The following is a 25,060-nucleotide window of genomic DNA, read 5'->3' as shown; positions in this document are numbered from 1 at the left end:
CGGAAAGTTGGCTGTTTGATTTGCACTGCAAATACAATTAATTTTTACCTTTTCCTCTAACGATGATTATTTTAAAAATTGTATTTTGAACAAAATCTGAATTTAAACAAAGGATGATGTGTGGAGATCCAAATATTTCAGTGAATTAGGGAGGTACATGGTAATCAATCAAAGAAAGTCAGATTCCTCTGTGATAATCAAAGTTACCTTGACTAACAACAATATACACAACATTAAAACCATCCACAAAAGCATAAAGACAGTGGCAAGTACTACATACAGTTTTTAAATCAAGGAATAGTCTATGAGATGATCAAAGCAAATGGCTCTAATGATCTTGTCTGGTTGGATATCTTCGTGCTTGCTGCAGTGTTCCATTTTGTATGGCTCTTGATGGTTGATGTGCAAGTAGATACTAATGAAAGTCTAAACTGACCAGTCATCGACGATAACTGTGCATCAGTGATGCATAATTGTTTGTGTGGATCATTCAGCTTTCCTGGATTTTAAACCAAGTTCTGTGATCTTACCTGTTTCTCTAAATGATTGGAATATGGAGGTCCTCCCTTATGTGTGCGAACCTTTCCTCAAGTCTTCTGGGTTTCAGATGTGTTTTGTCGTTTATTAATGAATCTAATTGCCTCATTGGTCTTTAACCACAATTTATCATTTCAGTCTTGTGGAATTTGTTTCCTATCTTCCTCAACAACTGATCTTTTTCTACAAACTGGAGGCCTTCTAGAAAATTCTGCAAGCATCTTTGTTGATTTAAGTTAATTTAAACCACACCAAAAGCAGTATGCAGTGTCCAAAAGGGATTATGTTTCCTTCATTTTCAAGTTATATACTCAGCAAGTTAACAATGCACTGTAGCAGAAAGAATGAGAGAGACCATGGACTGAGAGGCAAAGTTCCAAAGAATATGGGGAACTGGCATCCCACTAATTCTCTGTTGTGAAAAATTCTGTAATGAATTAAGTAATCAAGAGATGATTGAAATACACAGATGCATGATACCTATAACCTGTTCTACATCAGTGAAAGTGATAATGGAGATTATATAATTGGGTATAGGACACTCAACTAGCATGTTACCAGACTGGTCATTCCAAAGGTTTAGACAAATGACTTGGAGATATGAAGTTTTACTCCAGCAAGATAGATGAGCCAAGGCAGAGTTGGACAATGTTACAGAAGTGAAAATAGATGATGGAAGTTCATTTTGGCTTCACATGTAACAGCAGGGTTCAGCCTCTGGGGGTTGATGGTTGGAAAACAAAATTTCAGGTGGTGGTTAAAGGCAATCAGTTCAGTTTCTAGTTTTTAGCTGGAGGAAAGGATTGATAATTAGTGTAATGTAATTGATGTTGTGGTATATGATCTATTGAAAGATGCTTGAAAGCCATATAATATAGTTGTCTGCATAATTAAAACTGAGGATTAAAGGAAATGTAGCTCTTGGATACAAAACTGGCTAAGAGATAGAAAAAGGAGTGGTGAACAGTTTTTGGGCTGGAGGAAAGTACACAGTGATGTGTGCCAAGGGTTGGCAACAGGACAACTGCTGTCTTTCATTTGTGATAATTTATGCAAAAGGCCAATGTGATGCTGAACTTAAATACAGAACTCTATAAGAAACATCGTGGTGGTCAAAACAACATGCTGGTGAAATGGATACACACACAGCAGATGAAATTTTATGCACAAAAGTGCAAAGTTTTTTTGTTGTTTTGGGAGCAATGGGATGAATCAAATAGCAGTTTTAATGGAGGTCGAGGAGCCAACAGACTTGGTGACATATGCGGACAAATCTTTGAAAGTGGCAGAATGTGTTGAGAAGACTGCTAAAATATAGACTCCATGGATGAATTTTTCTAGAACACTGGTTCTACCTAAACTAAAACATGTTCAGTTTTGAGTACTAGACTTTAGGAAGGATGTCAAAACCTTGGGGAACATGCAAAAGAGATGTACTAGAATTCTATTTTTAATGATCCTGTGCTCTTCTCTCTGTCCTGAATGGCCAACCCCTTATTATAAGACTGTGATCCCTGGTTCTAGACACTCTAGCCAGGGAACATATCAACTCCGCATCTTCCCTGTCAAATCCCTTTTGAATTCTGTAGCTATCAATGAGATTGTATCTCATTACTCTAAATCCTGGGGAGTACAAGCCCAGTTTGCTAATCACTCCTCATTACAATAAATCTACCATCACAGGAATCTGGTGAACCTTTGCTGTAATAATGCAAATATCTTTTGTTAAGTCAAGAAATCAAACCTATACACAATCTTCCAGATATGGTTTCATCAGGGATCTGCACAATTGTAGCAAGACATCTTTTCTCTTGTACTCAAATCCTACTGTAATAGATTTCAACATATGGCTTGCCTTCCTAATTGTTTTCTGAAATTGTACATTAACTTATATGTACAATGGCAGCTAGGTCCCCAACAATATCTCACCAATAAAAAGCCCACATTTTAACCTTACTCCCTGTGACTCCCTGATCCTCTCATCTCTCCCATTCACCCCTCTGTCCATAGGCACTTCTGCAACAGTAGGAGGTGCAACACCTGTTCCTACACCCCCTCCCTCATCACCATCCAAGGATCTAAACAGCCCTTCCAGGTGAGTCAGAGATTCATGTGCACCACCTCCAACCTCTACTGCATTCAGTGCTCCCGATGTGGCCTCTCTACATCGGCAAGACTAAGCTAAGACTAGGCAACCATTTTACAGAGCATAGAACCATAGAACAATACAGCACAGAAAACAGGCCATTCGACCCTTCTAGTCTGTGCCGAAACATTATTCTGCTAGTTTCACTTCCCTGCACCCAGCCCATAACCCTCCAGACCTCTCCCGTCCATATATCTATCCAATTTATTCTCAAAGCTTAAGAGTGAGCCCGCATTTACTACATCAGATGGCAGCCCATTCCACACTCCCACCACTCTCTGAGTGAAGAAGTTCCCCCTAAACCCTAAAGCCATGTCCTCTGGTACTTATCTCTCCTAATCTAGGTGGAAAGAGCCTACTTGCATTAACTCTGTCTATGCCCCTCATAATTTTGTAAACCTCTATCATATCTCCCCTCATTCTTCTACACTCCAAGGAATAAAGTCCTAACCTGTTCAATCTTTCCCTGTAACTCAACTCCTGAAGACCCGGCAACATTCTAGTAAATCTCCTCCACACTCTTTCAATCTTACTGTGCTCTGTCCACAATAGTCATCTTGAGCTTCCAGTTGCATGTCATTTCAACTTCCCTTCCCATTTCCACATTGATCTGTCTGTTCTCGGCCTTCTCCACTGCCGCAGTGAGGCCAAATGCAAAAATGGCACCTTATATTCCACTTGGGTAGCCTACAACACAATGGTATTTTTTAAAAAAATTTTATCTACAGTGTGGTAACAGGCCCTTCCTGGCCAACGAGTCCGCGCCACCCATTTTAAACCCAAGTTAACCTACCTGTACGTCTTTGCAATGTGGGAGGAAACCGGAGCACCCGGAGGAAACCCACGCAGACATGGGAGAACGTACAAACTCTTTACAGACAGCGACAGGAATCAAACCCCGATCGCTGGCGCTGTAATAGCGTCACACTAACCGCTACGCTACAGGTAACCCACATCCCTTGTGTTCCTTTCTCAATCCTACTGGTCCACCTTTGTTCTCTCTCCCTTTGCTCACCTTTCCCATTTCCACCTGCCCATCACCCACACACCTAACCACCTGGGCTGCTTCTCCCTGGCCCTCCCCCACCTGGTTCCATCTGCCCATCATCCCACACCCCCCCCCCCCTTATCTATCTCTACCTTCCCACTACCACCCAACCTTACTCCATCTGCCTATTGCTTTTTTGTTTTTTTTTCTGTTTTGACCTATCACAGCAACCTGTGTCTCTTAACTCCCCCTCTCTTCTTCCCCAACTGGCTCCATCTGCACATCATCCCCCACCTCACCTGGTTTCACCTATCACCTACTAGACCCTGTCTCAGCCCTCCCTTTCAACTGTTTATACTGGTTATCTTCCCTCCACACTTAGTCCTGACCCAAAACGTCAATTATCCCTTTGCCTCTACAGATACTGCTTTACCCACTGAGTTCTTCCAGCAGGTTGGTTTTTGCTCCAGATTGCAGCGTCTGCAGTGTCTTACATAACCACATTTTTACTTCTACCAAAGTATTTTTTCCACATCATATTCCATTTGCCAGGCCTTTGTCCATACAATTAACCTGTCTATACTCCCTGAAGCCATCCTGCATCCTTTCACAGCCCACACTGTCACCCAGCTTTTTATCAGCAACAAACGTGAATATATTATGCTTGATCCCCTCAACTACTTCATTGAAATAGATTGTGAACAACTGTGTCCCCAGTACCAATCCATGAGGGTTCCTCTTTGATCATATCCTCCCAACTTGAAAATGTCTCATTTATAACTACTTTTTGTTTTCTCTCACATTAACCAACCCTCATCTATGCCGGTATATTATCCCAAATCTGTAGCTCTGGTTTTGTTTAATAATCTCTTAACTGGCAGTTTATCTCTTGTATGGCCTTATGCAAACCCAAATACATCATATCAACAGGCTTGCCCTTATCTATTCTGTGTGTTCCAACCTCAAATGTTTACAACAGATTTGTCAAATCTGATTTCCCTTACGTAAATCCATTTTGATTCTGCTCAGTCCCATTATTATTTCACAAGTGCACTGTTACCACTGACTTATTGGCAGATTCCAGCATTTTCCCTACCAGGAATATCAGGGTAGCTGGCCTATAGTTCCCTGTTTTCTCTCTACCTCCTCTTTTAAATAGTGGGGTCACATTTAATAAGTTCCAATCTGTGGGAACTATTTCAGAATTTGGAATTTTGAAAAATGACAATTGTGAATCCAGTATTTCCATAACAACTTCCCTCAAAACTCTAGGTTGCAGGTCGTTAGGTCCTTGAGATCTATTGCCTTTCAGTCCCAATAATTTCTGCAGTACTTTTTTTAACTAATGCAAATTTCTTTGAGCTCCTTATTCATCTAAACCTGTAGTTCTTCACTATTTCCAGTTTTTCTCCCTTCTTGCATAAAGACAGACACAAAATATTCATATAATTTCTTTGCCATTTCCTTATTTCCCAGTACAATTCATGCTGTCTTATTCAGTAAGAAACCCACATTAACTTCCGCAAATCTTCCTTTTTATAAATCTATTAAAGCTCTTATGATCTGTTTTATGTTGCTCAGTAGATTATTTTTGTATTTGACTTTCTCTTTCCTTATCAAAGCTTTGGTCCTATTTGGCTAAATTCTGAACTCTGCCCAATCTTCAAGCTTACTGCTTTTGTTTTCTTGGCAATGTTATTAGTCTCTTCCTTCATTTAATATTATCTTGATTACCTAGTTTCTCTTGATTACCTGGGTTAGATCAGTTTTTCTGTTGTTCCCTTTTGCCTCAAAGGGATATATATTACTTTGCATTAACTCTTTATTGTTATATCTTTTAATGCCATTCCCCAATTTACCATTGCAAACTCATGCCTTATTTTTAAAGTTTACTTTAGTCAGATTAAGACTGTGGTTTCACATTGAACTCAATCACTTTCAATTTTCACATAACATTCTATCATGTTCACCTTTCCCTCAAGATCCCTTAAATTCAAGAGCATCAATTAACACTATTATTAAGCAATACTAGATCTAAAATTATTTGCGTGTTAAATGCATCTCTAAGTTCCTGATTTACACTATGCCATACCATACAATTAGTTTGAAGGTCTGTATACAACTTGCATCAGAATTTTCTGTTCCTTAGCTCCACTCAAACTGATTCAATTCTTCAATATTTTGAGCTATGATCATTCCACTGTACCATCTTTAATATCAAGGCTAGCCCCTCTCCTGTTCCATTTTGCTCAGCTGTTCCAAGGGTTAAGTATTGTAGATTTTGATTGTCGGAGATCAATCATGCTAGCACCAGGACATCACTTCAAGAGTTCCTCAGGGCAGTGTCCAAGGCCCAACCATTTTTACCTACTTCATCAATGATCTTTCTTCCATAAGAAGGTCAGAAGTGGGAATGTCCACTGATAATTTCACAACGTTCACGAGTCCTCAGCAAATGAACAGTCCATGCCTGCATGCATCAAGACCTAGGTGACATTCAGGCCTGGGCTGACAAGTGACAGGTAACATCAAGGATGCCTGTCACCCTGGCCATTCTCTTTTCCCTCTTCTACCTACTGGGAGAAGATTAAAAAAACTTGAAAGCCTGGCTAACCAGATTTAGGAACAGCTTCTTCTCCACTGCTGTTAGATTTCTGAACTAATCATGTCTTCCCAGTGATGCAAGGAATTTCATTGCACTCTGGTGTATATGAAAATAAGCTGATCTGAATCTGCATAATGTTCATGCCACAGGTGTGCTAGTGAATGACCATCTCCAATAAGAGATGGTCTAACCACCTATCCTTGACATTCAATGCATGACCATCAGTGAGCCCCTCATTTTTAATATGCTGGGGGTCATCCCTGACCAGAAACAGAACAGGTCCAGGCACATAAATACCAATGGATGCAGTGTGGGCCATCTCCAAAATATATTGCAGGAAAATTAATAGATTTCTGGTGAATAATGGAACTAAGGGATATGGGAATGATGCTGGAAGATGGCACTGAGCCACGATCTCGATGAATCGCAGAGCAGGCTTGAAGGGCCACATGGCCTACTCCTGCTCCTATTGCATATGTCCTTATGCTTTCAGGTGAAGAAACCAAAATTGTACGCAATACCTCATGTGTGGTCAACTCACGGCCTTGCATGACTGTAGCAAGGTATCTTTAGTCTTATGCACAAATCGCCTTTCAACAAAGGCCAACAAACCATGGGCCTTGCCAAATGCCAGTAGCATCTGCACATTAACTTTCAGCGTCTTTTGTGCATGGACAACCAGGTCCCTATGGAGGTCAACATCAAAAATGGTTAGCGTTCCTTCTTTTTTACACTTTTCCACATTGCCTTATGGTTACCTATTCACTTGGTTTGTCTTTGTTCTGCTTGAAGCTTCTTTGCATCCTTATCACTGCCCCCTATCCCCATTTAGTTTTGTGTATCAGAAAACTTGGAAATGTTACATTTGGTCCCCTCAGCCAAATCACTAAGTGATTTATGACGACCTAATGGCTTCATGATCATTTTTCGAACGAAAGTAGCATTTTATTTCCGGGATTTCCGCGTCTTCAAGATCTTTCCCATTGTACAATCTTCCTTTGTTTGAAGACAGGATTGCTCATTCTGCTTATATGCAATATTTATTAAAATAAATTTGCTTACGAATTACTATGGCCAGCCACATACTTTGATCCGAGTCCCTTTATTGTGGCACTGAAGGGAAGTGGTTGGCTAAATCCATAACGATGCATCCTCTCCGCGTCAGTCATACAAGGATTCCGCCAATTGGTTAGAACGGACAACCAAGAGGTGCAACGATTGAAATGACTGACAGGCCAATCTTGCATGTGATTGGTTATCTATCCTGAACGGTTCGCGGATTGGTGATCTCCGCTCCAGCAGCACAAAGCGGCGAATCCAGCGGCAGGCTGCGAGTGCCTATTGGATAGATGCTCGGCTGTGTGTGTTCGCTGATTGGTGAAGAGATTGGGTGGCTGCGCCTGTGGCAGCGTCACTGATTGGACGATTTTCAGTTGGTAGGGGAAGGGTGGCAGCAGAGTTGGAACAGCAGGAAGATGGCGGGGATTAAAGGTAGGATGCGCCTTATCAGTGCCGTCGGAACGGCGCCTGGAATCACCCCGGTGCGGCCTCAAGCACTGTAGAGACGCTTGAGATTGTGGGGGTCGGGCCCCGGGCTCCCGCTCCGGCGGGAGTCGCACTGAGTGTCATCATATTCACAGTGAAAACCCTCGGCTCTCCTCCGACGCCGGATCTTGTTGGTCAGCAAGCCGGACTCCTCCCAAGTGCCACTCTTCAGTCGTGAGCTCGCACAATGAGTGCCATTCCCACATCATAGCAGCGAGAGAGATTCCACCCTCCCGTCCTCCAACTGTTTGGGCGTGTTCCCTCCTCCCCTTGTGCAGGGCCAGGCTGGGGATCGGACGTGGGATCGGATGTGGGATCCTCCTGCTCTGTACCACTCAGTATCATTCTGTCGAATATCTTCAAGGCATTTATTGAAGCATTCTTCAGTGAACTCAATTTCCTCCCTATTTAATGCTCTGAAATGTTAGACAGAAAAGGAATCTGGAGCAAAAAAAAACAAACTACTGGGGGAACTCAGCGACTGAGGAAGCATCTGTGGAGGAAAATGGACAATTCCCTCTACAGATGTTGACTTGATCCGCTGAGTTTCTCTAGCAGTTTTTTTTCGTTCTGAAATGTTAACTCGGTTTTCATTTATAGCTCTAATGGGGATAAAATGTGTGCTACTCACTACCATGGGAAAATGTTTCAAATAAACAATTAGTTTGTCATCAGCTAAGAAAAGATGGGTTTAGCTTGGATGAGGATCCTTCCTTGAGTATATTCAGATGTTATTAACAACTTTTAAATCATGCTTTTGGTAAAGCCAATGTCTCAAGTCTCTTCTAACTGTTGTTACACAAATCTGATAACTGAGCACGGAGATGTGGTTAGCCAAAAGCTAGGTAAAAGAGCTGGATCTTTATTAGGGTATTCAGCTACAAAGTGATGTGGGTAGTGAATTCGAGGTTAAGCACTTGTAGGCAAGGTTGCCAATGAAAAAGCAATAAGGTGCCAGAAGTGGAGGAATTCCAAGAGCATCTTGGGAAGAAAATTTGCTGGGTTGGAGAAGGTTACAGAGATAGGGATAAGCTCTTCAGCGAATATTAAAACAGATAACTTTAACATGGAGATAAGGTAGGTCGGTATGAGTTAGAATATGGGCAGCAGTGTTTTAAGTTGTCTCAAGTTTATGTAGAGTGGGAGAAAGGGTTCAGCCAAGAGTTCACTGGAATAGTCAAACTGAAGTAACAAAGGCGTGGTTGGGCATTTCAGCACGTGAGCTATAAATAAGTGTTGTTGTAGATAGGAAGTGATACAGTTGGTGCGGATTTGGAAACTTGTGTTCGAGTCAGATAGGATGCCAAGGTTGTGAACAGTCTGGTTTGTGTTTGATGATAACCAGAATGGCTGAGTATAACACTTGGGAACAAAATTTGTGGTGTGGTATTGACCTTATTATTTTGTTGGGAAGTATTACTGCCCATCCTGTACAGGTTATCAGGCAAATAGTTACATTGGAGGCAGCTAGTCAGTCTAATATTTTAATGGACAAGTTATTGGTGACAGTTGTCAGGTACAATAAATTTTCATTTTGAATGGAGTAGCTAAATCAAGGATTTCTTAAAGGCAAATTGTGTTTGGCTGAAATGATTGAATTCTTGGGAGGTAATGGAGAAGGTTGATCAAGGTAGTGTAGTAGGTGAAGTTCTGGATGTTAGGAATACATTCAGTAGTATAACACAGGAAGCCAAGGAATTATTGGTATGGATGCGAAATTGACTTTGTGGCAGAAAGTAAAGTGTAAAGTTGAATGGATGTTTTTGTGACTGATGGGTGGTTGAGAATGTTGTTTCTAAAGAGATGATTTTTGAGGGTCCTTTATTGTATCTCAGCCCTGTTTATAACAACTGAAATATCAATTATCATGAGTTCTTGGACTAGAGGTGGTTAAGAGGTGATCAAACATGGGTTTTTAATGATACGGAAAATCTAATAAATTAAATAGAGTAAATTTATCCCCAGTTTTGTTTACAGACAGTCCCACAATGGAACCAAATTGCTTTATGTACTCTGATGAAACCCTTCATAATTTTGAACACCTTTGCCTCTCTTGAATCTTCTCAACTGTGAGCTGAATAATTCCAGCTTCAACCATATAGTTCCACTATTTTCTGATTTTTTTTAAATTTCAGAATCTCCTTTGTGTTTAAAAGAGTGACAAATGAAGCAAACATCTAATTTAAAATCAAAATATTTTGTAACAGTAGGATGTTTCTATGAAGGGAACAATTCACAGTTAGAAATCACTCTCCTTTTTAGTATCTTTCAAGGTGCAGAAAATTGATAAGACATAATCCTTTTTGTGAAAGGAAAGCTACTCTTTAAAGCAGAAGTGAAAGTCAAAAAAAACTGCAGATGCTGCAGATCTGTTTTTAAACAAAAACTAAGCAGGTCATGGAGCATCTGCGGAAAGAGAAATAATGTATTGTTTGAATTAGGAAACTGAGAAAAGAAATTAGTTTTAAGTTGCAGAGAGGATGGAGGAGGGCTGGACAAAATAAAGGAGATGCACTCTGATAGTCTGGCACCCTTGCGATTTTCATGCTGCACGAAACTAGCAGGTTTCCCAGAGGTTACTCCTGTTAAAACCCTAACCCACTTATAATATACCTATTTTGAGTATTACGTAGTAATATTTTTTTCCCCAGTGAATCAGGTGAGTTTAATGGGAGCGACAGCAAGTATCACTATTAAGCTGGATGCCAAGCCATTGGGATTTCCAAACAATCAGATAGTGGATTGTCAGAGTTCTACTGCTTTCCTGATAGGATGAGGTTAGGGCTACTATGGTGATAAGCTGTTGATGAAGCCATCTGGTTGGTAGACTTAAGAGGGCATTTACAGAGGGAGAAAACAAACAAAGGCTAATATAGTACTGTGAAAGGTAGGTTGGAGCTGTAGGAAACACCCAGCAGATCGGGTAATGTCAGTGGAGAGAAACACTGAGTAGAGATTATAGATGGATTATCTTTGCAGAACAAACAAAGCTAGTTACCTGAAACTCTTGAATTCAATATTGAGTCCCAAAGGCTGTAGCCTGCGTAGATGGAAGATGAGGTACTGTTCCTCAAGCTTGTGTCGGGCCTTATTAGGACATTGCAGAGAGCTGCATTCAGATCAGAGTGGAGCATGATGGATAATTAAAGTGACAGGTAACTGGAGGCTCGGGGTTGATTCTATAAACCAAATGAAGATGGTGTTTTCTTCCTCCTATGTGAGGCAACTATGTTGTAAACACCGAATGTAGTACACTAGGTTGGAAGAAGCACAAATGAATCACTGCTTCATCTGTGATTCCTGGATGTTGGGAAGGGAGTAGCTTATTGTGAACAGCTTATTATCAGGTCAACCCTGGCCTCTATCAGATACTCCCTTTGATCTTTTGATCATTCCCCTATCCTTTTTAACTTGAAACTGTTTTCTCTCCTTTCCAGTTCTGACAAATTGTCTTCAGCTTAAAGAGGTAACTGTATTTCTCTTTCCACAGATGCTGCCTGACTTATTAAGTGGTAAGACGTGTAGTGGTGCTGTATTGTCTCCTTTGGACTTGTTCATTGATATGACTATCTGTCACAACTCAATTCCTTGATGTCCTTCTCTGTCACTCTTAGAAAAATTCTTATTGGTGTCTTAAAACAGTATTTCTCAGTTGCTTAATTCTTGGCCATCCATTTTCTTTAAAACATAGGCACATGTTATTAGGTCAGTGACTACTTAACTATCCTTGGTGTAGTTAGCCCAACGAAAGTCTTGTTTCTATTTGATTGGTCATTTACTGGGCACAATTTTAAGCATTCTTGGTGTCTATGCACTTGGCCATCATCAACATATCTGACTTGACTACGCTACGCTTTGCTGGACCTCAGTTTTATCCCAGAACATTGACTATTTTGGATCATCCTGTTGAGTGAAAATATCTCCAGCTTTAAAATACACTTGAAATGCTTTAACCTCCAAGGTTTTAAAGCAGGATTCAAAAAGTGGATTAGACTGAACAGATTTTTAAGATGCTGTGTCTATAAATATGATTGAAGTTTTCCACCGTTAAGTAATGGGAAGACCAAAGTCATTGACTTTGACTTTGGCATCAAAGCTTGCCATTAACTCTGCCTGGATCTCCCTGTTCTCAGCAGTTATTCTTCAGCTATCTCAAGCTAGTTGAAGAACACCTAATTGCTCCTCTACGTGACAAAGTCTTTGTAATTTGAAAGCTTCAATCACATGGCTCTTCAGTGTATCTTTCAGAGAAAGAAGATTCCAGTCCTCTGACCACATCCTCATGTTTTATTTTCTAGTCCTTGGGCTTTTGAGGAGCTCAAAAATTAAACTGGTGCCTTTGGGTGTAAGGACATGAATGGTCAAATTTTAAAAGCTTTTAATGTACTAAGAAATGTGAAAGTGTATCTCATACACTTTAAATAACTAAAATAAAAAGTATTTTACTTTTGTTATTTAAAATTGGGTTACTGACTGGTCATGATTTGAACTGGTGGTCACTGAAATGCTTCAATCCATTTTAAGCTGTATTTTAAGACTGCATCATTGCAATTCTTAAATATATCAAAGAATAATTTAAAAACTATAATAAAAAAAATGTATCAAAATCCATCTTGATTCTGTTCATGGGAGTTTTACATCCAGCAATACAAGTGGTGCGAGATGGAAAAAAGAATTTTGTTTTTAGTTTTTATTTAGTTTTTTTTCCACGTTCTGTAAGAGTGAATTTTATTCCGTATCTCAAATCTTTGGGTAGTAATTTGTGAAATCTGTAAGGGCAAATTTCCATCACCTGAACAGCCATAATGTAGGGGTCGCCTGTGTAGTGTACATGCTGAATCTTGGTGATGTTTACTTTTATACATCTTCCAGGATCTGGGTGTCATTTGCAAGGCCAGCATTTATTGCCCATCCCTAATTGTCCATGAACTTAGTGACTTACCAGTATATTTCTGAGAACTTTGTAAGCGTCAACCATATTGGTTTATCAGGAGTTGCATGTAGGCCAGATTGTTAAGGATGGCAGATTTGTGGTCATTATTGCTATTGACTTTTTAAATTCCAGATTGTTAACTGAATTTAACCGAAAGAATCGGGACTTGTAGCGTAGCCCACTAGCAAGATTTAAAAGTTAGTTTGTGTTCAAAAGTGTGTGCATTTTAACACACAAACTCTTTAACGTATTTAATTCCGCAGTTTTAAGGTTCTGAGGGGAAAAAGAGTTGGAATAGGATGTGATAAATTACACTTGAAAAGTAGAGATTGTTTGGAAGTTATGAGAAATGCAAACCATTGTGGCATTCATTAAATAAGATGCGACATGTGCAGTTTGTAATGGAAGAGAACTTGAAGTCGAGAGAAGATTCAACAATCGCAGTGAACAACTTTTGATGAATGCCATCAAGTGGAAACAGTGAGATTGGCTAATATCCCCATTATGTAAATAATTTATCATATAAATGCTAGATAAGATGCATGAGTAGTTGACTTGCCCTCTCTATTTTTCTTGCAGCTCTGGTTGGTTTATCCTTCAGTGGTGCCATAGGCCTGACTTTCCTCATGTTAGGATGTGCCCTTGAACAATATGGGTAAGGTTCTGACTTTTACTTTTTCATTAAAACTCTCACAAGAAAATGCTTTTTTTTAGATTTTGTGTATGTTGTTTGTTCCCTCCATGGGACTGTTTCTAACAAATTAGAAGTTACAATCAGTAATTTGCTGTCACTTTTTAGCAGTTGCAATCTTGCTTTCAAATTTGTAGAGAACAGCAGGTTGAAACAAAACCACATACTGACAAGAAAACCTGATGAGCTTATTGTCTGAACATTTAAAATCCCTCAGAAAGCAAGTTTAGTTTCCCAGATGGATTAGTGTACTGCTGACGGTCTAAAATCCATTCCTTTGACAATCCTATTGTTATCATCAGTATTAACACATGGAGGCTGGTGGGGGTGGGTGGAGAAACCAATAGGAGTCCTGATTACTGTTCAGTGAATCTTGCAGAAGTGTGATAATTTGGGTGAGATTACGATCATGTATGGACCGGAAACTGTTTAGATCCACACGTGAAGATTTGGTGCTTGGGTGATGTGCTGTAAGACAGTGAGAATTAGTTAAATTGTACCCCCAACATATATCTTCTGGAAAGGGACAGCATTGGAGTTCAAAACAAAAAGTGAGTGCAAAATTGAAAAATACATTTAGCTGACTCTGTCCTTGCTCAAGATAGGATGGGGTGTGTGTGTGTGTGTGTGTGTGTGTGTGTGTGTGTGTGTGTGTGTGTGTGTGTGTGTGTGTGTGTGTGTGTGTGTGTGTGTGTGTGTGTGTGTGTTGTGATCTCAAAAGCAATATTGTATATAGCCCAGAACGTAACTATGTAGGCACAATGTGATTATCTTGAAAATGAACTTTATTGTTTAAGCCCCAAAGTCTAATTGTTGTAAATAAGCACATTTTCAAGTCAATTAGTTAATTGAAAGTGATAAGTGAAGTTTGGAAGCGGGCAGGTGCTCATAATTCCTAGCTTCAGAACAGAAGAAGCCAACAAAAAAAATTACACGTTATAATCTTTTATCTTGTTAAACAAAAATATCTGAAGTGTGGTAAGTTTTGGTTCAAGGATAATGTTCTGCTTTATAGTATTTTTGTCATGAGTTTATCAGCATTGGTGGTGATCTTGGGATATTGGAAATGCTGCCTGGATTCTGGGTGGACTGATATGGCTTTGAGGACAAATTAGAGGTCTAGGACCCTAGAAACACAGAATCCTATGATGAGGGCAATTGATAGGATATTGTGATAGGTATCCTAAGGATGAAGCCATGATGAGAGAAAACTGGTGGTGGACCTGGGATTGGGGGATGCAGGGAAATACTCTGTAAGATTTAGTGGATCCAGTAGAACTGGGGAAAGGACAAAGCATTGAAAAGAGTTTGATGGTATGAACAGATTACTGGAAGTTGTCCAGTTCGAGAGCAAGAAAGTCAATGTCTCACGGTTTTGTAGGAGGTTGGGGAAGCTAGATCCAGGGCAGGAGACTAAGTGCAGATCTGATGTCCAGCTGCCACTTTCCTACCAATCAAATTCTTATACTTGGGTTGTGATATCTATTCCACACTTTACTATGTTCCCTTATTCATTACTTTCTTTTGTGTTTCTTGTTCAAGCCAACTGCTGTTTTGCTCTTCCTCGTTCCACATTGTCTTCTTTGCTCTACCATGTATTCCAGTTTGCATATTTCTGGGAGTTGATAATTTCACTACATTCCATTTGTCTAATCAAGAGACTACCTGCACAGTACAAGCTCAAGACCTCTGCCATCAAAGAATTGGCATTCCAAAGGGATGGGGATCAAATTATACTTGAATTGACAGTAGAAACCACCAATCAGAGAGTGCAATGTAATAATTCCTTGTTAACATATCTTGGTATTCGAGCTTTCTCACGGTTGCTCTTTTGCTACAATCTGAAGATCTCAAACCTCGAATTTGTTGCCTAAATTTCTTACTACTTTTTAGCTCTACTTATATTATGGCCACTAATGTAAGTTTCCTCTGTTAAATGTCTTGAAAGTTTGTTTAGTGAGAGGTTTTATGGGACGATAATTGACAGCATCAAACCTGGCTTCAGTTAGAGGCACGTACAAACCTTTTTGCTGGCAGAATTTATTACAAGTTTTAAGTCTTACTATTTTAATTATTTTTAATTTTCATATTTAAATCCACTACAGCGTTTACTGGCCCTTGTTTGTGCTGATATTTTACTTCTTGTCACCTATCCCGAGCTTTATTGCACGAAGATTGGGCGATGACACTGATGCAGCAAGCAGCGCCTGTCGTGAACTTGCATATTTTTTCACCACAGGGATTGTTGTTTCTGCCTTTGGGCTCCCGATAATACTTGCTCGAGTTTCAGTGGTAAGTCCTTCCTAAACATTGACTGACAAATGTCTTGTCGTTCTGCCTTATCACCTGCTTGTAATTTTATGCTTGTCAAAAATAAGATAGTTGTGCTGTAGGGTGGAAATCAACCTCGTATACGGTGAAATGAAGGGATAAGGGCATTGTTTAAAGTTGAACTGGACTGGTTCTTGTAATATTATGGAGGTGGAAGTCGATGGTCTTAGTGATGCTGCAGCTCAGTGGTCATTAGTTCAACATGGTGAAATATCACAGGAAGGTTGCAAACAGCTTAGTTTAATTAGAAATAGTTGCCAGGGAGAGGGATGGAGTTTATGACTGAGAAAAGAAGTTTTTGATGGTGACTGTATCTTCCCAATATTTATTTGGACATCATCTCTGCTCTTTCATTATTGAATTTTGAACAAGCATTCTCGCAATTCAAAGAGCAGTGAGGTAGGACTGGGTGATATTTCTGTATGTGCAGAAACTGACAGTCTTTTTGGGTAATGCTGTTGAGAGGATCGATATTTATATAAAACAAAATGCAGAAACTGGCCAAAGAATCCAGAAGTGAAGTAGAATAGCTTATAAACATTGAATACATTTTTAGCATTTTTCTTCTGAGTTTGTCAAAGAAAATACTCAATGTTTGAGACTTGTATTAATATACTACAGTTTCCAACATGCTCACTTATCCTTCATTGAGTATTTTAGAGAAACAGTTTCAGATCTGCAGATCAGCATCTTAATACATGCACAAAAATAATTTTGTGTGGTTAAGATAAGTATTTTCTCTTTGGTTGGTGTACCAGTTAACGTAATAGAATCCTTTTTATGTATACACTGCTGAAAATCATAATTTAAAAACATCAAATTTGGAACTCAGCATATCAGACAGCATCTGCAGAGAAAGAAACACAGCTTCAAGACAAATGACCTCTTAAAATCCATTTTTAAAATTCTTCCATTATGCCCTCCTCATCGTACCATTCACATGACAGCATAACTGAAGGTTAGAAACTGAAGACTGGGTGATTACTTAACCCTATCTTAACCCGATACAGTTGTACAGCACAGAAGTTGGCCCTTTGGCCCATCACATCTATACCAACTTTATTGCCTGTCTATATTAATCCCATTTGCCCACATTGGGTCAGTATCCTTCTATTCCCTGCCTATTTAAATGCCTGTCTAAATGTATCTTAAACATAGTGATTGTATGTAACTCCACCACCACCTCTGGCAGCAAATTCCAGTTATCAAATACTTCATGTGATTTTTTTTTTTATTCTTAAAATACTTTCCCCTCAAATCCCCTTTAAAACTCCTTCCTCTTACCTTAAACCTATGCCCTCTTGTTTTTTGATACCCCTACCATGGGAAAAAGATTTTGGCTGTCTACCCTATCTATGCTGCTTAAGATCTTATGTACCTCAATCAGGTCACCACTTGGCCTCCTTTGCTCCAGGGAAAATAAACCCAGGCTGTCCAATCTCTCCCTAAAACTCCTTCAGTCCAAAACTGGATCCAATACTCCAAGTATGTCTAACCAGTGTTTTGTAAATTTGTAACATAACATCCCAAATTTTATTTTCTATGCTTCAATCTATGAAGGCAAGTATGCGGTATGTCTTCTTCACCACCCTGTCCACTGTGTTGCCACTTTCAGGGAACTATGGATTTGAAAGCCAAGGTCCTCTGTCCATCAACATTCCTTCCTGCCCTACCATTTACTGTATATGTCCTACCCTTATTTGACTTCCCAAAATTCATCACCTCACACTCGTTAAGTTCCATCTGCCAATGATCTGCCCGACTTTCCATCTGATCAATATCCTGCTATAGCCTTAGCCAACTTCCTCACTATGCACAACACCAACTTTCCTGTCATCTGCAAATTTACTGAAAAAATACCTCCTACATTCCCATCCATACGTATTGTTAATATATATTACAAACTACAAGGGTCCCAGCATAGATCCCTGCAGTACACCACTGCTCTCAGACTTTCAATCATCCTTCCACTACTGCCCTCTGCTGCCTATCACCAAGCCAATTTTGGATCCAACTAGCCAGCTCATCTTTGTTCCCATGTGCATTAACCTTCTGCACCAGCCTACAATGCAGAACCTTGTCAAGTGCCTTGCTAGAGTCCATATAGAACATAGTACATCACAGCACAGTACAGGCCCTTTGGCCCACGATGTTGTGCTGACATTTTATCCTGCTCTAAGATCTACCTAACCCTTTCCTCCCACATAGCCCTCCACTTTTCTGTCATTCATGTGTCCATCTAAGAGTCTCTTATATGTCCCTAATGTATCTGCCTCCACCACCTCTGCTGGCAGTGCGTTCCATGCACCCACCACTCTCTGTGTAAAACAAAACTTACCTATGACATTCCCCACCCCCCTCCCCATACCTTCCTCCAGTCACCTTAAAATTATGCTCCCTCAAGTTAGCCATTTTCACCCTTGGAAAAAGTCTCTGACTGTCCACTCGATCTATGCCTCTTATCATCTTGTACACCTTGATCAAGTCACCTCTCATCCTCCTTTGCTCCAAAGAGAAAAGCCCTAGCTCGTTCAACCTATCCTCATAAGACATGCTCTCCAATCCAGGCAGCATCCTGGTAAATCTCCCCTGCACCCTTTTTAAAGCTTCCACATCCTTCCTATAATGAGGTGATCAGAACTGAATGCAATACTCCCAAGTGTGGTCTAACCAGAGTTTTATAGAGCTGCAACATTACCTCACGGCTCTTGAACTCAATACCCCGACTAATGAAGGCCAATACACCATATGCCTTCTTAATAGCCCTATCGATCTGCGTGGCAACCTTGAGGGATCTATGAATGTGGACCCTAAGATCCCTCTGTTCCTTCACACTGCTAAGAGTCCTGCCATTAACCTTGTATTCTGCCTTCAAAGTTGATCTGCCAAAGTGTGTCACTTCACACTTTTCCAGGTTGAACTCCATCTGCCACTTCTCAACCCAGCTCTGCATCCTATCAATGTCCTGTTGTAACCTACAGCAAACTTCTACATGAACCACAACATCACCAACCTTTGTATCATCAGCAAACTTACTAACCCTTCCACATCCTCATCCAAGTCATTTATAAAAATCACAAAGAACAGGGGACCCAGAATCCAGAACAGATCCCTGCGGAAATGGTTACCGACCTCCAGTCAGAATATGCTCCATCTACCACCACACTCTGTCTTCGGTGGGCGAGCCAATTCTGAAGTCACACAGCCAGGTTTCCCTGGATCCCATGCCGCCTTACTATCTGAATGAGGCTTCCATGAGGAACCTTATCAAACGCCTTATTAACATCCATGTACACCACATCTACTGTTCTACCTTCATCAATGTGCTTTGTTACATCCTCAAAGAATTCAATCAGGCTTGTGAGGCATGACCTGCCTCTCACAAAGCCATGCTGACTGTCCCTAATCAGCCTATGCTTCTCCAAATGCCCATACATCCTGTCTCTAAGAATCTTCTCCAGTAATTTGCCCACCACTGAAGTAAGACTCACTGGCCTATAACACCCAGGGTTGTCCCAACTCCCTTTCTCGAACAAAGGAACAACATTTGTCACCCTCCAATCAGCTGGCACTATTCCTGTGGCCAGTGAGGATGCAAAGATCATCGCCAAAAGTGCAACAATCTCTTCCCTCGCTTCCCGTAATAACCTTCGATATATCCTATCCGGCCCCAGTGATTTATCTATCCTAATGTTTTTCAAAGGTTCCATCACATCCTCTTTCCTCACATTGACATGCCCTAGCGTATCAGCCTGTTGTACGCCATCTTCACAAATGTCAAGGTCTCTCTCAGTGGTGAACACTGAAGCAAAGTATTCATTAAGGACCTCCCCTACCTCTTCCGACTCCAGGCCCATTTATCCTCTTTTTATCCCTGATCAGTCCTACCCTCATTCTAGTCATCCTATTCTTCACAAATGTAGAATGCCTTGAGGTTTTCCTTAATCCTACTCACCAAGGCTTTCTCATGCCCCCTTCTAGCTCTCCTAAGTCCATTCTTAAGCTCCTTCCTGGTACCTTGTAACTCTCCAGAGCTCTGTCTGATCCTTGCTTTCTAAACCTTGGGTAAGCTTCTTCCTTCCTCTTGACAAGATATCCTACATCTCTTGTCAACCATGGTTCCTTTGCTCTACCATCCTTACTCTACCATCCTTACCCTGCCTCAATGGGACAAACCGATCCAGAATCCCATGCAAGTACTCCCTAACCAACCTCCACATTTCCGTGTGCACTTACCCAAGAAAATCTGTTCCCAATTTATGCTCCCAAGTTCCCTCCTAATAGCATCATAATTCCCCCTCCCTCAATTAAATACTTTCCCATATCGTCTGCTCCTATCCCTCTCCAAGGCGATGGTAAAGGTCAAGGAGTTATGGTTACTCTCTCCAAAATACTCTCCCACCGAGAGATCTGAAACCTGATCAGACTCATTGCCAGGTCCAGCATGGCCTCTCCTCTGGTCGGCCTGTCCACGTTCTGTGTCAGGAATCCTTCCTGGACACACCTAACAAACTCTGCCCCATCAATCCCCATTACACTAAGGAGTTGTCAATCAATATTAGGGAAGTTGAAATCACCCATGACAACAACCCTGTTATTTTTTGCACCTCTCCAAAATCTGCCTCCTGATCTGCTCCTCAGTGTCTCTGCTGCTACTGGGCAGTCTGTAGAATACTCCCAAAAGAGTGATTGCTCCTTTCCTGTTTCTGACTTCCATCCACACTGACTCGGTGGATGATCCCTCTAGGACATCCTCCCTTTCTACAGCTGTGACACTGTTCCTGATCAGCAAAGCCACTCCCCCACCTCATTTATCTCCATCATTGTCCCTTTTGAAACATCTAAACCCCGGAATATCCAGCAGCCATTCCTGCCCTTGTAAATGTAATGGCCACAGCATGTACTTACCCATGCTCTAAGGTCATCACCCTTGTTCCTATACTTCTCACATTAAAGTAGACACACTTTAGCCCATCCAACTGACTGCAATTTTGCCCTTTCAACTGCCTATCCTTCCTCAGTCTTTCTACACTCTTCATCTACTTGTACACTAAATGCATCAACCTCTGATCTATCACTCTGGTTCCCATCCCCCTACCAAACTAGTTTAAACCCTCCCCAACAGCTCTAGCAAACCTACCCACAAGAATATTGGTACCCTGCCAGTTCAGGTGTAACCCATCCCTTTTGTACAAGTCGTACCTTCCCCAGAAGAGATCCCAATGATCAACGAATCTGAAACCCTGCCCCCTGCGCCAACTCCTCAGCCACGCATTCATCTGCCAAATCAACCTATTCTTACTCTCACTGGCGCATGGCACAGGCAGCAATCCAGAGATTACTACCCTTAAGGCCCTGCTTTTCAGCTTCCTACTTAGCTCCCTATATTCCCTTTTCAGGACCTCATCTCTCTTCCTATCTATGTCATCGGTACCAATATGTACCACGACCTCTGGCTGTTTGCCCTCCCCCTTCAGAATGCTGTGGACCCAATCCGAGATGTCCTTGACCCTGGCACCCAGGAGGCAACATGCCACACAACCAGGCTCAGTGCCAGAGACCTGGTCACTGTGGCATTCCCCTGGTCGGTCGTCCCCCCCTAACAGTATCCAAAATGGTATACCTGTTATTCAGGGGAGTGGCCACGGGTACTCTGCACTACCTGCCTATTCTCTTTCCTTCTCCTGACAGTCACTCAGCTACCTGCCTCCTGCAACTTAGGAGTGACTGCCTCCCTATAGCTCTTATCTGTGAACTCCTCGTTATCCCGTAGGAGCCGAAGGTCATCCAGCTGCAGCTCCAGTTCCCTAACACAGTCTGTAAAGAGCTGCAGCTGGATGCACCTTGTGCATGTGTAGATATCAGGGAGACTGGAGGCCTCCCAGAACTCCCACATCTCACAAGATGAACACACCACTGACCGTGGAGCCATTCTAACTACTCTGGCCTGGCACTAAAGGAAAAATCAGAAAGAAAGACAAAGAAATGTCTATCGCCCTGCCTTAAGCAATCTACTTAGTTACCTCTCTCTTTTAAAAAAAAAAGTCAAATTCCCCTGCACAAAGCCATGCTGACTATCTTTGATCAGCCCCTGCCTTTCCAAATATGCCTAAACACTATCCCTTAGGATTTTCTGCAATAATTTCCCTACCACTGACGCAAGTCTCATTTAAACCAACAGTACCTTTATTTCCTGTTGTCAGTCCTTATATCTTCATGTTCGGAGAGAAAATTTAGCTCAGGCTTTTGAAATGTACCAGCAAAAATAAGGTTAAAAAAAATGATTGAAATTGATGCACCTTATATTAAAGAGAAAACATAAATATAACTCTTTATTTGAATTGCTGTGTAATCCAGTAAATATGTTGAAGTAAATGTTAATTACTTCGTTGACCCATGAATTATCATCTGAGGTATTTTCCATCTGGTCAACTCTCATTTTAAAAAATACCTAGTTTGCATATTGCCTTAGTTCACTCAATATGCAGGCTTCAATGGGAATAATTTTCTTCATTATGGAGAGCAAGCATATGAAAAGATCAGAACTGAGCCAGCAATTAATAACAGCTACTTTGTCCTGAAGTATTAATTTGAATGTGCATGCTGCAGTAGGGTACAGGTAATGTTCAATTTTTAAAATCTATTATGTTGAGATTGCTATCCTGTGTTTCATATTTCAGATCCAGTGGGGAGCCTGTGGACTCGTGCTGGCAGGCAATGCAGTAATCTTTCTCACCATTTTGGGCTTTTTCCTAGTGTTTGGTAGAGGGGATGACTTTAGTTGGGAGCAGTGGTAATGTGATGGACCCTGGATATGATGACCCTTTGATTAGCATTGAAGCTGAACTTACTAAAACTCCAACTGTAAAGTGCAGTGTATACTATCTGTAAATGCAACATTGAAAAATAACTAAGCATTAAGACCCAAGATTCATTAATATATTTAGTTATTTCTTGACCTAGGTCTTTAATAACAAGTCGTATTTCCAAAATGGTAATTTTACTTGAACTGCAAATATTTGCTTGTGTCAGCCAATGAACAAAATCTAGGGTGCATGATTACATCTACTCAGTTGAGAGGAGAAAATACTCCTTGGCCCTTGAAATGTGCATCAGATTTTTCATTAATACATTGTATTAAAAAAACTAATAGAGGAGTTCTGACGTGATAGGTGGCGTGATTATGTTAATTATAGTTGACTTGGGGATTTACACTTGGCCCACTCTGGAGGTATAGGGAGATATACTGTAAATCCTGTCGAGTAATTAGTTATTTGTCCTGCCTCTCCTTAGGCAAAAGACTATCATTATTGACCTGGCATTTACTTGGTGTCAGAGCTTTTACAGTGCTGAGCAACTATATATTCTTTTCAATGAATAGAATGCCACCATTTGCTCTTTTAGAAGTTTGTCTTTGCCATTTTGATATGCTTATATAAAGATTCATAATGCTTTAAGAATCAGATTGTATTATTTAAAATGCAATGTATTTAAGATCTACAGGATCTTTCTTTTAGTAGCTATATGCAAATCAAAGGGTTTGAAATGCTTAGCAACAGAAGCACTACTCAAAAAATTCTTGACAACTTTTGTATTGTAAGAAGTGTTCTACCCTTTCTAATACTGACAATGTCATATTTTGAAGAATGGATTATTTGACTAAATACAGACATTTATTGTTTCATCTATGTATCAACATTAAAGTTTATGTAAAAAGGCACGTCTCCACTACGCATATGCTGCGCCCAGTTGAAACAGACTTTTGAAATTTAAATATCTGAATAGTATGTGATGGGATTATGGGAACATTGACACAGATTACATTGTGTAGTATTTGCAAACAATAATTTGACAGTAAATTATGGATATTTTGTACCCTTCATGAAAGGTTTAATTTCAATATTAAGCCAAGCCCAAAGATCTATGAATAAATACAGCATTTAATGCCATATTTATGGTATCTCATTGCCACAATGCTGTACCAACTAGTGTTGATAACATTTACTGGTGTTTTCTTTCCCCAAATGGAACCAAGATTAAGAAATTCATTAAATTTAAATCATGTGACCACCTTGACAATTTCTGTATTTGTTTCCACTGTTTCCAGAATAATTTTGTAACTTGCAGGCTTGTCCACGGAGCATGCTTTTTTTTTGGAAGAAGCTTTGACTACACATTTTAGCATTTGTCTAATGAAATTATAAAAGCTAGAGTTTGATAATATTAGATGAATGTCTGATATGTTTGTATGATATTTGTCTGCTTATTCAATGCAGGCATTAAGTATTTAAAACATAGTTTTCATATTCATACATTAATATTTCCCAAATTATGTTTGGCCTCGTTACTTGAAATGCAGCCAAAAGCTAATTGGAGAAAAACATTCTGAAGTCAGTTATCTTTCCCATTGTGTTATTTGTCTGTTTAATATCTTAAATCATAGTCTGGAAAAGCTAAATTGTAAACCAAACCTTTATTAAATATTATAGCTTTAAAATAATTAGGGAATGAAGATTTATGCCCCTCTTAAATGATGCTCTTTAGTCACTGTTTATATAGAAACTGAAATATTGTGTGCAAAATAATCAGCATTATTAATTTGCTGGCAGGGCGTGGGTCATGAATCAGTTCCTCACCTTTGGATTGTTTAAATGTTGCACTAAGTTGGAAACTTGTTTTGACTATTCCTGTTGTTCATTTGATACAAGTAAAATGTTCAAGAATAGCATTAATTATTCATCTTTAAATTTAGAGGACATTTTTAAATAGATTTTTTGTGGAGGCGAGAATTTTTTTTGCTAAATGGGGTTCCCCTTTGGTTGAAGTTCCTTATTATGACTATGTAAGAATATTGTAAGCTTCAAATGCCACAGATTGCTTTTAAACTTTTGTATGTAAATTGTTTACTGAATGTTATTGTCAATACATTTTCAATACTTTTTCCACTGCATACCTTGTAAATTAAACTAATTGTAGAATGATGAACTTGGCTGATATCTCAAATTGACTCTTATACAGTTTTGTGTTTGAATTTAAATGTAAGCCAATAAAATGCAACTTTTTTTGTTACTTGAATTGTTTGTCAGAGGGGTTAATACTGGGAAATGGAACATCTTCCCATTTCAACACTGATATTAACTATATTAAAATAAGATGTGGTTGGAAGCAGATTAAATCTTCAATTATTTTCTTTTAACAATGTGCTCTAATCTCAACAATTCTACACCAATATATATTTCTATTTCTGACATAAGTTACTTGGGTCAATTTATTGGTATTTCCAT

The 25,060-nt window shown here is 40.0% G+C and overlaps 1 protein-coding gene across 1 annotated transcript; it reads left to right on the top strand.

Moving 5' to 3' along the window:
* Positions 1–7,525: 7,525 nt before the first annotated feature.
* LOC127568761 (leptin receptor gene-related protein) lies at positions 7,526–24,851 on the top strand. Its single transcript, XM_052012891.1, has 4 exons — positions 7,526–7,767; positions 13,334–13,409; positions 15,551–15,737; positions 22,457–24,851. Exons 1-4 carry the CDS (start codon positions 7,752–7,754, stop codon positions 22,571–22,573), a joined length of 396 nt encoding a protein of 131 aa, XP_051868851.1. The 5' UTR covers positions 7,526–7,751; the 3' UTR covers positions 22,574–24,851.
* The last annotated feature ends 209 nt before the right edge of the window (positions 24,852–25,060 follow it).

This window comes from Pristis pectinata, chromosome 3, assembly GCF_009764475.1.
Source record: "Pristis pectinata isolate sPriPec2 chromosome 3, sPriPec2.1.pri, whole genome shotgun sequence".
NCBI lineage: Eukaryota > Metazoa > Chordata > Chondrichthyes > Rhinopristiformes > Pristidae > Pristis > Pristis pectinata.
This window is presented reverse-complemented; position numbering and strand designations above follow the sequence as displayed.